The 16310-nt window shown below is 52.9% G+C and overlaps 2 protein-coding genes across 5 annotated transcripts in view; both read left to right on the top strand.

Annotated features, from left to right (window-relative positions):
• Nucleotides 1-16310, top strand: part of LOC121863258 (solute carrier family 10 member 6-like) — a 47757-nt gene that overhangs the window by 11742 nt on the left and 19705 nt on the right. The gene's annotated exons all lie outside the window — the stretch shown is intronic.
• Nucleotides 1772-4544, top strand: LOC121863329 (proteoglycan 4-like). The gene is made up of 2 exons (XM_042361953.1): nucleotides 1772-1924; nucleotides 3654-4544. Exons 1-2 carry the CDS (start codon nucleotides 1772-1774, stop codon nucleotides 4542-4544), a joined length of 1044 nt encoding a protein of 347 aa, XP_042217887.1.

The raw sequence follows: 16310 nt of genomic DNA, 5'->3' as shown, positions 1-16310 counted from the left end.
CGGGCTGCCTACAGGCAAAGGCCCGTGTCGGACTACGGTCCTACAATCTCAACAACAAAGCCTCATGTTTTCACCAGGTTGTGTGTACCGGCCGTTCTGTACAGCATAAAATTTAGCATCGTAATGTTACACTCAGCCATATCCGAGTGAGAAATGGGTTAAGATACTGTAGGTAGTGGACAACCAGCATGTCTTTGTTTATGAAGTTTGGTGGAGAGAGGGCGGGGGAAGTACTGTAGTTAACACGTAATCACCTGCCCTCGGATGTCTGCATTCAGCTGTGTCCAATGATCGTTTTCTTTCACCCAACTGTATGCCACACACCTGGAGTGTTTGTGGCCCAGGAGACCACACACCCGGAGTGTTTGTGGCCCAGGAGACCACACACCTGGAGTGTTTGTGGCCCAGGAGACCACACACCCGGAGTGTTTGTGGCCCCGGAGACCACACACCTGGAGTGTTTATGGCCCCGGAGACCACACACCCGGAGTGTTTGTGGCCCAGGAGACCACACACCCGGAGTGTTTGTGGCCCAGGAGACCACACACCCGGAGTGTTTGTGGCCCCGGAGACCACACACCCGGAGTGTTTGTGGCCCAGGAGACCACACACCCGGAGTGTTTGTGGTCCCGGAGACCACACACCCAGAGTGTTTGTGGCCCCGGAGACCACACACCCGGAGTGTTTGTGGCCCAGGAGACCACACACCCGGAGTGTTTGTGGCCCAGGAGACCACACACCCGGAGTGTTTGTGGCCCCGGAGACCACACACCCGGAGTGTTTGTGGCCCAGGAGACCACACACCCGGAGTGTTTGTGGTCCCGGAGACCACACACCCAGAGTGTTTGTGGCCCCGGAGACCACACACCGAGGTGGTGGGCCCAGGAGACCACACACCGAGTGTTTGTACCCCGAGACCACACACCGGGAGTGTTTAGGCCCGAGACCACACACCAGAGGCCAGGCCCCGAGACCACACAACCGGAGTGTTTGTGGCCCCGAGACCACACACACACCGAGTGTTGGTGGCCCTGAGACCACACACACCGGAGTGTCTGGCCCAGGAGACCACACACACCGGAGTGTTTGTGGCCGCCAGAGACCACACACCCAGAGTGTTTGTGCCCAGGAGACCACACACTCAGGTTTCAGGGCCCCGAGACCACACACCAGAGTGTTTGTGCCCCGAGACCACACACCAGAGGCCGAGGGCCCGGAGACCACACCAGAGTGTTTGTGGCCCGGAGACCACACAACAGAGTGTTTAGGGCCCGGAGACCACACACACCCGAGGTTTTGGCCCAGGAGACCACACACCCGAGTGTTTGTGGTCCCGGAGACCACACACCCGGGAGCTGCAGGCCCAGAGACCACACACCCCGGGAGAGCTTAGGGGCCCCGGAGACCACACACCCAGAGCCAGGCCCCAGAGACCACACACCCAGAGTGTCCAGGCCCCGGAGACCACACACCCAGTGCTTGTGTCCCTGGAGACACACACCAGAGTGTTTGTGGCCCCGGAGACCACACACCAGAATGCAGGCCCCAGAGACCACACACCAGGAGTGTTAAGGGCCCCGAGACCACACACCAGTGTTTGGGGCCCCGAGAGCCACACACCAGAGTGTTTGTGGCCCAGGAGACCACACACCCAGAATGTTGGTGCCCGGAGACCACACACCCAGAGAGTCTTGTGGCACCACACACCAGAGTGTTTGGCCCCGGAGACCACACACCCAGAGTAGCAGGCCCCGGAGACCACACACCCAGAATGTTGGTGGCCCCGGAGACCACACACCAGAGTGTTAGTGGCCCCGGAGACCACACACCAGAGTTGCGTGGCCCCGGAGACCACACACCCAGAGTGTCCAGGCCCCGGAGACCACACCCCAGAGCTTGGGCCCCGGAGACCACACACCCAGAGGTTTGCAGGCCGAGACCACACACCAGAGTGCCAGGCCCCTGAGACCACACACACCCAGAGTCAGGCCCCAGAGACCACACACCCAGAGTGTTTGTGCCCCGGAGACCACACACCCAGAAGTGCTGGCCCCGGAGACCACACACCCAGAGTGGTTTGTGGCCCAGACACACCCAGAGTGCTTGTGTCCCCAGACACCACACACCCAGAGTTTCAGGCCCCGGAGACCACACACACCCAGAGTGTTAGTGGCCCCAGAGACCACACACCCAGAGTGCTTAGTGCCCCGGAGACCACACACCCAGAGCCCTGGCCCCGGAGACCACACACCCAGAGTGTTTGGGCCCCAGAGACCACACACCAGAGTGTTTGTGGCCCCGAGACACACACACCCAGAGTGTTTGTGGCCATGGAGCACCACACACCCAGAATGTTGGTGGCCCGGAGACCACACACCCAGAGAGCTTGTGGCCCCGGAGACCACACACCAGAGTAGTTTGTGGCCCCGGAGAACACACACCCAGAGGCTTTAGGGCCCCAGGAGACCACACACCCAGAGTGTTTAGGCCCCGAGACCACACACCAAATGTTGGTGGCCTGAGACACACACACACCCAGAGCCAGGCCCCAGAGACCACACCCAGAGTGTTTGTGGCCCCGGAGACCACACACCCAGAGCCAGGCCCTGAGACCACACACACCAGAGTGTTGTGGCCCCGGAGACCACACACCCAGAGTGTTTGGGCCCGAGACCACACACCAGAAGTGTTTTGGCCCGGAGACCACACACCCAGAATGTTTGGTGGCCCGGAGACCACACACACCCAGAGTGCTTTGAGGCCCCGAGACCACACACCCAGAGTGTTTGGCCCCGGAGACCACACACCCAGAGGCTGGCCCTGGAGACCACACACCCAGAGTGCTTGTGTCCCCGGAGACCACACACCAGAGTGCTTGTGCCCCAGAGACCACACCCAGAGTGTTTGTGGCCCCGAGACCACACACCCAGAGTGTTTGTGGCCCTGGAGACCACACACCAGAATGTTTGTGGCCCGGAGACCACACACCCAGAGTGTTGTGGCCCCGGAGACCACACACCCAGAGTGTTTGTGGCCCCCAGGACCACACACCCAGAATAGTGCCAGGTCTCCCGAGACCACACACACCCAGAGTATGTTGGCCCCGGAGACCACACACCCAGAATGTTGGTGGCCCCGGAGACCACACACACCAGAGTAGGCCCCGGAGACCACACACCCAGAGCGTGGCCCCGGAGACCACACACCCAGAGAAGTGCGTGGCCCCAGAGACCACACACCCAGAGTGTTTGTGGCCCCGGAGACCACACACCCAGTGTGTGGCCCCGGAGACCCACACACCCAGAGTGTTAGGCCCCGGAGACCACACACCCAGAGGTAGGGTCTCGAGACCACACACCCAGAATGTTGGTGGCCCTGAGACCACACACCCAGAGTGTTAGGGCCCCGGAGACCACACACAGAGCCAGGCCCCTGGAGATTACACACACCCAGAGTGCTTAGGGCCCCAGAGACCACACACCCAGAGTGTTTGGCCCCGGAGACCACACACCCAGAGTGTTTGGCCCCGGAGACCACACACCCAGAGGGTTGTGGCCCTGGAGACCACACACACCCAGGAGTGTTGGCCCCTGAGACCACACCCAGAATGTTGGTGGCCCTGAGACCACACACCAAGTGTTTGTGGCCCCGAGACACCACACCCAGAGTGCTTAGGCCCCGGAGACCACACGCCCAGAGTGTTTAGGCCCGGAGACCACACGCCCAGAGTGCTTGTGGCCCTGGAGACCACACACGCCCAGAGTGCTTGTGGCCCCAGAGACCACACACCCAGAGTGTTTGGGTCAGTGAGACCACACACCCAGAGCTGGCCCCGGAGACCACACACCCAGCGTGTTGTGGCCCCGGAGACCACACACCCAGAGTGCTTGTGGCCCCGGAGACCACACGCCCAGAGTGCTTGTGGCCCCGGAGACCACACACCCAGAGTCAGGCCCCGGAGACCACACACCCAGAGTGCCTGGCCCTGGAGACACACCCAGCATGCTTGTGGCCCCGGAGACCACACGCCCAGAGTGCTTTGTGGCCCCGGAGACCACACACCCAGAGTGTTTGTGGCCCCGGAGACCACACACCCAGAGTGTTTGGCCCCTGGAGACCACACACCCAGCGTGCTTTGGTCCTGGAGACCACACGCCCAGAGTGCTTGTGGCCCGGAGACCACACACCCAGGGTGTTGGTGGCCCCGGAGACCACACACCCAGCGTACCCCAGGCCCCAGACCACACACCCAGAGTGTTTTGTGGCCCTGGAGACCACACACCCAGCGTGCTTGTGGCCCCGGAGACCACATGCCCAGTGTGTGGCCCCGGGACCACACACCCAGCGTGCTTGTGGCCCTGGAGACCACACGCCCAGCGTGCTTTGGCCCTGGAGACCCACACGCCGAGTGCTTGTGGCCCCGGAGACCACACACCCAGAGTGCTTGTGGCCCCGGAGACCACACACCCAGAGTGTTTTGGCCCAGACCACACCCCCAGAGTGCTTGTGGCCTGAGACCACACACCCAGCGTGCTTTGGCTTGAGACCACACACCCAGCGTGCGTGGCCTTGAGACCACACACCCAGAGTGTTTGTGGCCCGAGACCACACACCAGTGCTGTGTCCTGGAGACCACACACCCAGAGTGTTTAGGCCCCGGAGACCACACACCCAGAGTGCTTGTGGCCTGGAGACCACACACCAGAGTGTTTAGGCCCTGGAGACCACACACCCAGAGTGTTTGTGCCCGGAGACCACACACCCAGAGTGCTTGTGGCCTTGGAGACCACACACCCAGAGTGTTAGGGCTCCGGAGACCACACACCCAGAGTGCTAGGGCCCCGGAGACCACACACCCAGAGTGTTGTGGGCCCTGAGACCACACACCCAGAGTGTTTGGGCCTTGGAGACCACACACCCAGCGTGCTTGGCCTTGAGACCACACACCCAGAGTGCTTGTGGCCCGGAGACCACACACCCAGGGTGCTTGTGGCCTTGGAGACCACACACCCAGCTGCTTGGTTTTGAGACCACACACCCAGAGTGTTTGGCCCAGAGACCACACACCCAGAGTGTGGCCCTGGAGACCACACACCCAGAGTGCTTAGGCTTTGAGACCACACACCCAGCGTGCTTGTGCCTTGAGACACCACACCCAGCGTGCTTGTGGCCTCGAGACCACACACCCAGCGTGCTTGTGGCTTTGAGACCACACACCCAGAGTGCTTTGGCCCCGGAGACCACACACCCAGCGCCAGCCTGGAGACCACACACACAGAGTGTTTGTGGCCCAGAGACACACACACAGAGTGTTTATTGTTGAGAACCACACACCCAGAGTGCTTGTGGCCTTGGAGCCACACACACCCAGAGTGTTTGTGGCCAGAGCCACACCCAGAGTGTGTGGCCCCAGAGACCACACACCAGGTGTTGTGGCCGGAACACCACCCAGGTGCTTGTGGCCTTGGAGACCACACACCCAGCGTGCTTGTGGCCTTTGAGACCACCACACACCCAGGGGAATGCTTGTGGCCCAGAGACCACACACCCGCGTGCTTGTGGCCTTGGAGACCACACACCAGCGTGCTTGTGGCCTTGGAGACCACACCCAGAAATGTTTGTGGCCCCAGAGACCACACACCCAGAGTGTTGTGGCCCCGGAGACCACACACCCAAAGTGCTTGTGGCCTTGGAGACCCACACACACCCAGCACGTGCTTGGCCAGCCTTGAGACCACACACCCAGCGTGCTTGTGGCCCCGGAGACCACACACCCAGCGTGCTTGTGGCCTTGGAGACCACACACCCAGAGTGCTTGTGGCCCCGGAGACCACACACCCAGCGTGCTTGTGGCCTTGGAGACCACACACCCAGCGTGCTTGTGGCCTTGGAGACCACACACCCAGAGTGTTTGTGGCCCCAGAGACCACACACCCAGAGTGTTTGTGGCCCCGGAGACCACACACCCAGAGTGCTTGTGGCCTTGGAGACCACACACCCAGCGTGCTTGTGGCCCAGAACCACACACACCCAGAGTGTTGTGGCCCCAGAGACACACACCCAGAGTGTTTGTGGCCCCAGGGGCCACACACACCCAGAGTGCTTGTGGCCTTGAGACACACCCCAAGTGTTTGTGTGGGAGACCACACACCCAGAGGTGTTTGTGGCCCCGGAGGCCACACTGGTGCTGTGGCCTTGAGACCACACACCCAGAGTGTTTGTGGCCGGAACCACACACCCAGGTGCTTGGCCCCAGAACCACACACCAGAGTGTTTTGGCCCCCGGAGACCACACACACCCAGGTGTTTGTGTTGGGCCACACACAGAATGTGTGTGGAGACCACACACACCCAGCGTGAACGTGACCTTGGAGACCACACACACCCAGGTGCTTGTATTTGAAACCCACACACCCAGCGTGCTTGTGGCCTTGGGGAGACCACACACCCAGCGACCTTTGTGGCCTTGGAGACCACACCCAGAGTGTTTGTGGCCCCAGACACACACCAAGAGTGTTTGTGGCCCAGAGACCACACCCAGAAGTGCTTGTGGCCTTGAGACACACACCCAGCGTCCTTGGCCCAGAACCACACCCAGCATCTTGCGGCCTTAGCCACACACCCAGAGTGCTTGGCTGAGACCCACACACCGCAGTGTTTTGGCCCTGGGAACCACCACCCATAGTGTTTGCATTTGAGACCACACACACCGGAGTGTTTGTGGCCCCGGAGACCACACACCCAGAGTGCTTGTGTCCCCGAAGACCACACACGCCCAGAGTGTTAGTGGCCCCGGAGACCACACACCCAGAGTGTTTGTGGCCCCGGAAACCACACACCCAGAGTGTTTGTGGCCCCGGAGACCACACACCCAGAGTGTTTGTGGCCCCGGAGACCACACACCCAGAGTGTTTGTGGCCCCGGAAACCACACACCCAGAGTGTTTGTGGCCCCGGAAACCACACACCCAGAGTGTTTGTGGCCCCGGAGACCACACCTTCCCGAGACGCTTCTCTCGCGTCCAGGTGTTTGCATATTTATGCACGAAGTACGACGAATTTCAGGTTCTTTTAAGTCTTAATTTTTGACTTTACAGAACTGTAATCAACTTGTTCACCCTTATTAAAAGTATCATATGAGTAATATTAAAGTTTTAATCATATTTGAGTAATTATCAATATGGTTACACCAAAGTCACCAACCACTAATGAAATCGAGCAGCACCCACTTAAAAATGGGCGGAGCCAAAACTGGTTTCAACTCGGCGCAATCATTTTAAATTCTTTCACTCCATACGCTTTGTTTTAGGTCCTATCCAATATAGAATTATTTTTATTATTATACATAAGTTGTTATTTTTTGCCTTACAATGCTTGCATGCCTCCAACTCTTCAATATTAATCAAAATATTCTTCATAAGCGGCCATGATCCGCGTATTTTCAGTGGGAGAAACTCGCTGATTGGTTGTTAGCTATTCGGCGGCCTCTGCCCGCTGCAAACGCTAACTCCTGAAAGTGTCATGAGCAGAATTCAGCAGCAGCATCTGCCCAAACACAATAGCTAACTCATTAGCTATTCCGTGCATCTGAAACGTCTTAAAATAAACGCCTCTAATACAACGCAGTTCAGCCGGATTGAATCAATGAAACCTAAGTTAACATTGCACAATATAAACAAGATATTTGATAAGAACATCATCTAATCGCACTTAATCCAGTTAACATAATTCAACCCAAGTTAATGTGAACTGCGCTCCTAGCTTCACTCCCCCTCACCTTGACACCTCCCCATATAATACTGAAATAGATATATTCCATTGAAAGTATCATTTAATTTTCTCAACCTATTTAACTCCTGGAATCATTACGTCAACGTCAGGGCTAGTGCCCCCCCCTTCTCCTCTCCCCGGATTCCCGACCATTGGTGAACATTCCGCGGGAAAACCCGAGATACATATAAAGGTCAGTCAAGTCTCTGGTGTAGCCAACCCTGATCGAGGGTGAGGGGCGTTGGGTTACTCGTGTGTGAGGGGTGGAAGATCTATACCGACTCTGGTAATTGCACACGAGTGTGTAGCAATCCAGCCTCCGTCGTGGTTGTGCACCGTTTTTGACTCAGGTGGTGACAGTTTCCTGTGAACGAATTACGTCATGTGCGTGAGCTACTGTACGAGGATGTTTCTTGCCTGGTTTCTTGGGTGTGTATCACAGGCTAGGTAGCAGACGCCTCTTCCTCGGGCGTGTTAGGCCAGTTGAGGTTAGACGTCTGATTGAGTTAAATCAAGTCAAATGAGTTTAAGTTGACTTTCATTAGGTTAAAATGCTACTTAGATTTTGTGGAGTGAAAAGAGATAATCTGGGCTGAGTTGTAGCCTCGACGAGGAGGGAGAGAGAATATAGTGCCAGCGGACGATGAGGTGAGATGTGGAGGAAGGAGAGTGTGCATACAGAAGGTATTGTGATCAGTTCTAGCAAAGAGGTAATTTTTCTTGTAGTTATATCATAATTCTATTAATTTGGCTAACAATTGTCTTGGTAACATTGCGGTCATGGGCAAAACCTACAAGAAAATAAGAGAAATAAAAAAAATTAATGAGGGACACATTCATGAAAGCAAAGAGAAAAAATGAGAACGGTTGAAGGAGAATAAGACAAGGCTAAGTGAAGGACACGTACAGGGAGAGAGAGGACGAGAGAATTATTGCTCTCTCTGTCTCTTTCATCATCAAGAGAATAATATCCTCTTCTCCCTTTGTAACTTATTCCTGTTCCTTTGTCGTTAAATTCCCTTCATCCTCCCAACTCCCCCCTTCACCCTCCCAACTCCTCCCCTTCACCCTCCCATCTCTTCCCCTTCACTTCCCAACTCCTCCCCTTCAACCTCCCAACACTTCTTCACTCCTTCCCTTCACCTCCCAACTCCTCCTTCACCCTCCCAACTCCTCCTTCACCCTCCCAACTCCTCCACCTCCAACTCACCCTCCCAACTCCTCCCCTTCACCTCCCAACTCCTCCTTCACCTCCCATCTCTTCCCCTTCAACCTCCCAACCCCTACCCTTCACCCTCCCATCTCTTCCCTTCACCTCCCAAGACTTCCCTTCACCTTCCAACTCCCCTTCACCCTCCCAACTCCTCCTTCACCCTCCCAACTCCTCCCTTCACCCTCCCAACTCCTCCCTTCACCCTCCCAGCTCCTCCTTCACCCTCCCAACTCCTCCTTCACCCTCCCAACTCCTCCTCCTTCACCCTCCCAGCTCCTCCTTCACCCTCCCCTCCCAACTCCTCCCTCCCCCCTTCCCCTTCACTCCCACACTTCCTTCACCCTCCCAACATTTCCCCTTCACCCCTCCCAACACTTCCCTTCCCCCTTCCCACCCTCCCCTTCCCCTTCACCCTCAACACTTCCTTCACCCTCCCAACCTTCCCCTTCCTTCCTTCACCCTCCCAACTCCTCCTTCACCCTCCCCAACTCCTCCCTTCACCTCCCAGCTCCTCCCTTCACCCTCCCAACTCCTCCTTCTGCCTCCCCTCCTCCCCTTCACCCTCCCAACTCTCCTCCCCTTCACCCTCCCAACTCCTCCCTTCACCCTCCCAACTCCTCCCCTTCACCTCCCAACTCCTCCTTCACCCTCCCAACTCCTCCCCTTCAAATTTCCCTTCACCCTCCCAACACTTCACCCTCCCAGCTTCCCCTTCACCCTCCCAACACTTCCTTCACCCCTCCCAACACTTCTCCTTCACCCTTCACCCTCCCAACACTTCCCTTCACCCTCCCCAACACTTCACTCCTCCCTTCACCCCCAACTCCTCCCCTTCACCCCTCCCATCTCTTCCTTCCTTTCCCTTCCCCCTTTCACCCTCCCTCCTTCCCTTCACCCTCCCCAACTCCTCCCCACCCCCCTCAACCTCCAACCTTCCCTTCACCCTCCCAACACTTTCACCCTCCCAACTCCTCCTTCACCTCCTTCTCCTTCACCCTCTCCCCCACACTTCCCCTTCACCCTCCCAACTCCTCCCCTTCCCCCTCCTCCCTTCCCCTTCACCTCCTTCCCTTCACCCTCCCAAACTCCTCCCTTCACCCCTTCCCTCCCCCTTCACCTCCCAACACTTCCTTCACCCCTCCTCCACCTCCCCACACCTCCCAACACTTCCTTCACCCTTTGCTCCCCTTGACCTTCCCCAACTCCTCCCTTCAACCCTCCCAATTTCTCCTTCACCCTCCCAACTCCTCCCCTTCACCCTCCCAACCTTCCCTTCCCTCCCAACCTTCCCCTTCCACCCTCCCCAGCACTTCCCTTCCTTCACCCTCCCCCCCAGCTCCTCCTTCACCCCTCCCACCCTCCCAACACTTCCCCTTCACCCTCCCAACACTGCTTCCTTCACCCTCCCAACACTTCCTTCACCCTCCCAACACTTCACCTCCCAACACTTCCCCTTCACCCTCCCACCTCCCAACTTCCTTCACCCTCCCAACACTTCCCTTCACCCTCCCAACTCCTCCTTCACCTCCCAACACTTCCCTTCACCCTTCAACCTCCCCACCCTCCCAACACTTCCCCTTCTGCCTTCCCTTCACCTCCCAACACTTCCCTTCACCCTCCCAACTCCCCTTCACCCTCCCAACACCCCCTTCACCCTCCCAACACTCCTTCACCCTCCCCAACACTTCCCTTCACCCTCCCAACCTTCCCCTTCTCCCTCACCTCCCAACTCCTCCCTTCACCTCCCAACTCCTTCCCCTTCACCCTCCCCTCAAACACTTCCCCTTCACCCTCCCAACTTCTCCACATCACCATTTCTCCCCTTCACCTCCCAACACTTCCCCTTCACCCTCCCAACACTTCCCCTTCACCCTCCCAACACTTCCCCTTCACCCTCCCAACACTTCCCCTTCACCCTCCCAACTCCTCCCCTTCACCCTCCTAACTCCCGTCAAAACACCCTTCTATCACTCCCACCCCACACTCCTTTCACCCCTCACCTGTCTCTCCCACTAACCCCTCCCTCCACTCACTGTGCCCCCGGGAGTAATGAACCAGTTCCTTTCCATCAGATCGAATTGAATGTCCAGCCATCATTGTTGGCGGTGGTCGTCAATACCACGTCTCCATCTGTCTCTTGTTGTCCATTATCCTCCCCTCCCTTCACCTTCTCTCTCCTCCCTCCATTTGTTATTATCTCTCGTTCAGCCAAGAGTCAGGTATTCCAGAGAGGTCGTGCGTGGATCGTGGACGAGGACAATAAAGATGTGTGGTCGTGGGTGCATTAGTCATGGGTGTGTGGCCGTGGGTGTATGCACTATTTTCCTGGTGTGTGAGTTTTTTCATTGTGCATCTTTTTTTTCTTTGTGTGTGTGTGTGTGTGTGTGTGTTTTCATGTGCATCTTTTGTCCAGGCATGTGCGTACGCCTGCCATGTGTGTTGAATGTTGGTGTCTGTGTGATATTTAGGTATATGTCTACTGTATGTGTGTGTGTTTTCTCTGGCCTCTCTAAATGCTACGTTTGTTTGTATGTTTCTACACCTGTTTCATAGTTCTTGTGTACATAACTGGGTGATGTAGCCTGAGAGAGGGTGTTACCATCACCCATCTATTGTAGTTTGTGGTGTAAAGGTGTTGCAAGTCACGATGAATGGCCGTCTGTTAACCCCTCACACACACACACACACACACACACAGGAGAGAATGGGAGGAAATTCAAGTTAAAAACGGAATTGTGTGTGTGTGTGTCACGATGATGCGTCAACTTCCTTTGTCAGAATTATACAATAGACCTTCATTAGAAACAACATGACCAATTATTCAGACTGGTATACATTGACAGTCATTACTCATTACTATGGGATGAAACTTACTGAAGTGGTGTCGTAATGCATATATATGATTCGAAAATAGCGGATAAATGCCGGGGTAATTTTCAGTTCTGCTCTGGCGACACAACTAGGTTGGGAAATGCGACATTTGACGATGTCTTGTGTAGCATTCTGGTGGTTACAAATTTTAAAGAATATTTTGTTGGTTTTGCAGGCGTTAAAAATAAATGTCCTTGTTTTGTACGTATCGGGGTTTCCGTTGCATTATTAAAGGACCTTGTTGTTTTTGTTAATGTTTTGTAGTCTAACTTGGATCCCTTGTTCATTTTGTCGGGTGATCAGCACATACACGGTTACTCGTATGAAGTTGATCCTGTCGCCTTCAGTCTTCAGGGCTGAATCCTGTTAGATATGGGGTGAATTTGCATCCCGCAGGGAGGCGATAACTGTACCGTAACAGGAATTATAAACTCTCTCGTGGGGAACCTCTTGTGGGGATAGTCATTAAATTCAAGCTTGGTGAAATTGTTGTGTTTTCTGTAATGACGTTAATATTACTTACATTTAATTTTAAACTGAATGCTAAGGAGTATTGGAATGTTACGGACACAGTAGTTCGGGGTAAACGTTGGCTCGTTACGTTATTTTGTAGCGTATGTGTATTTAAGAAGCCATTTTATACGATAAAAGTAGACATAACAACTATTCCTGGGCCCAAGGATAGGCCTCTAACGTACCCACCAGAAACAATCTTGCCAACCTTGATCTCCAGAACTGACCTCTTAAACTCTTAAAAGAGCGTAGCAAAGCCAACCCGCTGTAACCTTCCTCTTCCTTTATATTCTTGGTGGGTGGTTTTCTTTCATTGAGGAGTTTCACGGTGAGATTTTTGTGAAAGGTAGTTATTTCTACGGAGGAATTCCTAACCAGGATGTCGTGTTAAATCCACCTAAGAATGTGACGTTAAGAAATAGTGTGTTCTCGCTTCAAGGTGAGGCACAATTACACCACCACCGAACACACTTACTATGTTCTTAAAACGGTACACTGGAGGACAAGAGTTAGGTCCAGTAAACTGCACACTTTTGTCAATATTGATGAATGTATCAAGTTAAATAAGCATTGATTTTCGTATGTAGGCCATGTTATGGATGGTAGAGTGTATCCTTGTTGCGTCGCCAGGGATGTAATTACCACATTCATTCATTCATTCAATCAATCAACCAATCGAATGTATCTTTGTGGCAAATCGTACTCAAGGCTTATAGAATACATACACCTTGATCGTACAAGTATGAATGGTTAGGTTGTGCTCCTGTTGAGACCTGTTGCCATAATTTTCTCTTCGAAACAACCTAGAGGCTAGACAAATCTTCTGGAATCGGTGATCGTAGTCCAGTAGTAACGGCGCCAGTGAAGAGCTGCGCCTCAAAAATCATTGTGGTGAAATTATCTGGGACGGAAGCAGTTACCCATTTATTTTTATTACAAGGGATTGAGGGTGTTTTTTTTTATTTGTATTAGTATTTTTTTTTATTCTGGGGAGTAAATTTATTAACTAGGTTAATATTGGCAGATAGGCAGAATAAATTTTAGATATACTGGGTAATTATAAAGAAAAAATATGATTTTTCAGTTTAAGAAATCAAGTTCATTGGCGCCAGATTCTGGCGCCGTGATTGGGTACGCGAATAAATTTGGGGTTTCATTTATCAAAGGCGTACACACAGTAAAAAAAAGTACCTCACGGTTTATATGCGAAACAATATGCCACCACTGACCAGGGATAGTAGAATATGTGTGTTGGTCCTGTATTATGGTGGTGCTGTAGGGGTCATTACGGAAGTCGGCAGACCCCCTCCGATACTTTTTTTTTACTGTGTGTACCTGAAAAGGGGTCGATGTAGTTCTCTGAAATTATCAGGGATGAAACCAGCTGGTAAAATCGGGGAATGGTGTCTATACCCCCTGTGATATCCCCGTTAAGATACGTACCATGCATGAATCCTTATCCATATACGACTGCAAGGGATTACTCTAAGCGCGATCCATGAGAGTCTAATCCTCACCCGTCTCTATATTACCCACTTCGCCAATGATCGGCGCGTAGCCGCTTGGGCGGTCGGTCACGTCTCTGTTACACACTGTTGGTATGTACTGGTTCCATGTCGCCACAACGACCTCTGGCAGATTGTTCAAATAATTTACAATTCTCACTCCGGAAAAGTTTGCCCTGACAATTTTCTGAACTTGTGGCTTCTTCAACCTTGAGTTGTGACCCCTTAGTGGGGCTGGCATCCGCCAGTTCCTGGTATGAACACTCAACTGAGTAATGCCCTCTGAGATGTTTATAAACTTCAATTAAGTCACCCCTTGCTCGTCTATGGTAAAAGGTAGGCAACTGCAGGCGTCCTAATCTCTGGGTGACTGAGGTGAGGTAGTGCAGGCACCAGTCTGGTGGCCCTCCTTTGGACGTTTTCAATCAACTGACAGTCTCGAGCATATCTCGAGTGTCAGGCAGAGTGACAATACTCCAGACGGGGAAGCACCTCACTTTTGAAGATCGTGACAAGCGACGGACCATCCAGCTATCTAAACGACCTGAAAAGACCTACTAGTTTCACTGCTTGATTCACGTTCTCACATTGGCCCCAGAATTTAAGCTCTTTGTCGACATACACACCCAGGTCCTTTTCACATTTGGCCTCAATTAATGCAGTTTCCTCGTACTGTTGGGACATGTGATACGCCTCCTTACCGTTGGGACATGTGATACGCCTCCTTATCGTTGGTATGCCCCAGGTACATCCTCTTGCACTTTGTGACATTGAATCTTAGCAGTCATTTCTTCAACCATTCTTGAAGCTCATAGAGATCTTTCTGTAGCTCTTCACAGTCTGTTTGGTTCTTGATTTCCCCAAATAACTTAACATCGTTCGCAAACATTTGTATGGAGGAGTGTATAGCTTCTGGCATATAATTTATGAAGTAAACAAACAACAACGGGCCCACTACACTGTCCTGTGGTACCTCGCTTGTCACAGGTACAGTAGCTAAAACAACTGTCTGTAGGTGGGGGTCGATATGCTCCGAAATTTTACGTGTGACTAGTGACAGCCCTCATATACCAAAATTTATCGTCCATGGTCTCACATTGTTTCCCACAAAGTATGCACAGATAATTGTTTTAGCTACTGTACACATGACGCTTCGTGACATTGAATCTTAACAGCTATTCCTTCGACCACTTTTGAAGCTGACAGATTTTTCTGTAGCTCTTCAAAGTTTACTATTGCGACCCTGTCTCATCTTGACTGTGGATATCACAGAGGGTATAGAACAAGGTGTAGAACGCCTTTCCCTAACTACCAGAAATAGTGTATTTTTGGCCTTTTTTGTTACATATCTAATTTTTATATCATAATTTTTCTAGTGGGCGAGTTGTCGATTTGGATAACGGCTTCTCATATCTCATAAACTTTATATTGGTAGGAGAAATGGGTTATTGGGTATCCGGTATTGATTATTGACCGTACGTGGATGAGAGGGTGCACGGCTAAAATTCCTATGGGCAAGATTGCACCAAGCCCCCTCCTCCTCGGTCATAGTAATGAATTGGGCGAAGTTCGATTAGCTAAGTGTATCATTTGTTAGTTTAGTGGTGATTTCTTCTTGCCGGGTCTGCCCTTCAGTTGACTGTGGTGGCTAATTTATAATGTTAGTGTGACTGGGTGGCGGGTCATAGGCGTGGGTGTGTAGTCATAGATAGTAGTTGTGGCGGGTCATAGTCGTGGCGGGTCATAGGCGTAGTAGTATTGGTGGGTCGTAAGCGTAGTTGTGGCGGGTCGTGGGTGTGGTTGGAAATTGTAATCATAGAAGGGAGGGGGTGTGGGTTAGGTTATAGAGGCGTGTTTGGCTGTTATTACAGTGGAACAAGTGGAGGGAGATGGCGTGTGTGAGAGACCTTGTTGCTTCACATCCAGCTCACGCTCACGGCGGTTCTCAAGGATACGGCGTCCATGGACCGTACAGGTAGTTCAAAACGGTTGTACAAGCTTAATGTTCTCCCCTCTATGCACCTGTCAGTACGCGGGTTCTTATACTGTTATTTTCTTTTCTTTTAAATCGTGCTTTTTCTCATCAGTATAATGCTTGCTGGTACTAACACACTGACATGTTATGTTATCAATCTATCAACATTTTTGTTTCTCATAATAACTTCGGGCATAATAACCTGATTGTTTGATTTGCTGACCAGTAAGAGAAAAGACAATCACAGTCAAAACACAATTGCGCACATGAGCGAAAAGTTGTCTGTTGGAGAGACAAGGTGCGTATCCCAATGGTTGGTGAATCGGACAACAGAGAGCCAGTGTAGACGAATGTTACAGCAGCTGAGTGACGCAACACGTATTGTGTCACGTACTGTACTTTCTCTTGTCCAATTTTGTTTCTAGTCACTATGCCTTAATATTTGTTTCATTTTTATATAGTCG

This window comes from Homarus americanus, unplaced genomic scaffold (genome assembly GCF_018991925.1).
Source record: "Homarus americanus isolate GMGI-L3 unplaced genomic scaffold, GMGI_Hamer_2.0 scaffold46197, whole genome shotgun sequence".
NCBI classification, from domain to species: Eukaryota; Metazoa; Arthropoda; class Malacostraca; order Decapoda; family Nephropidae; genus Homarus; species Homarus americanus.
This window is presented reverse-complemented; position numbering and strand designations above follow the sequence as displayed.

What these genes read in the sequence shown, in the direction of transcription:
- LOC121863329 (XM_042361953.1), top strand. Translation starts at nt 1,772, where the DNA reads ATGTTGGTGGCCCCGGAGACCACACACCAGAGTGTTAGTGGCCCCGGA. An exon ending in CGGAGACCACACACCCAGAG is followed by an intron (nt 1,925 to 3,653) that starts GTTTGCAGGCCG and finishes TGTGGCCCCGAG; the next exon opens with ACACCACACCCAGAGTGCTT.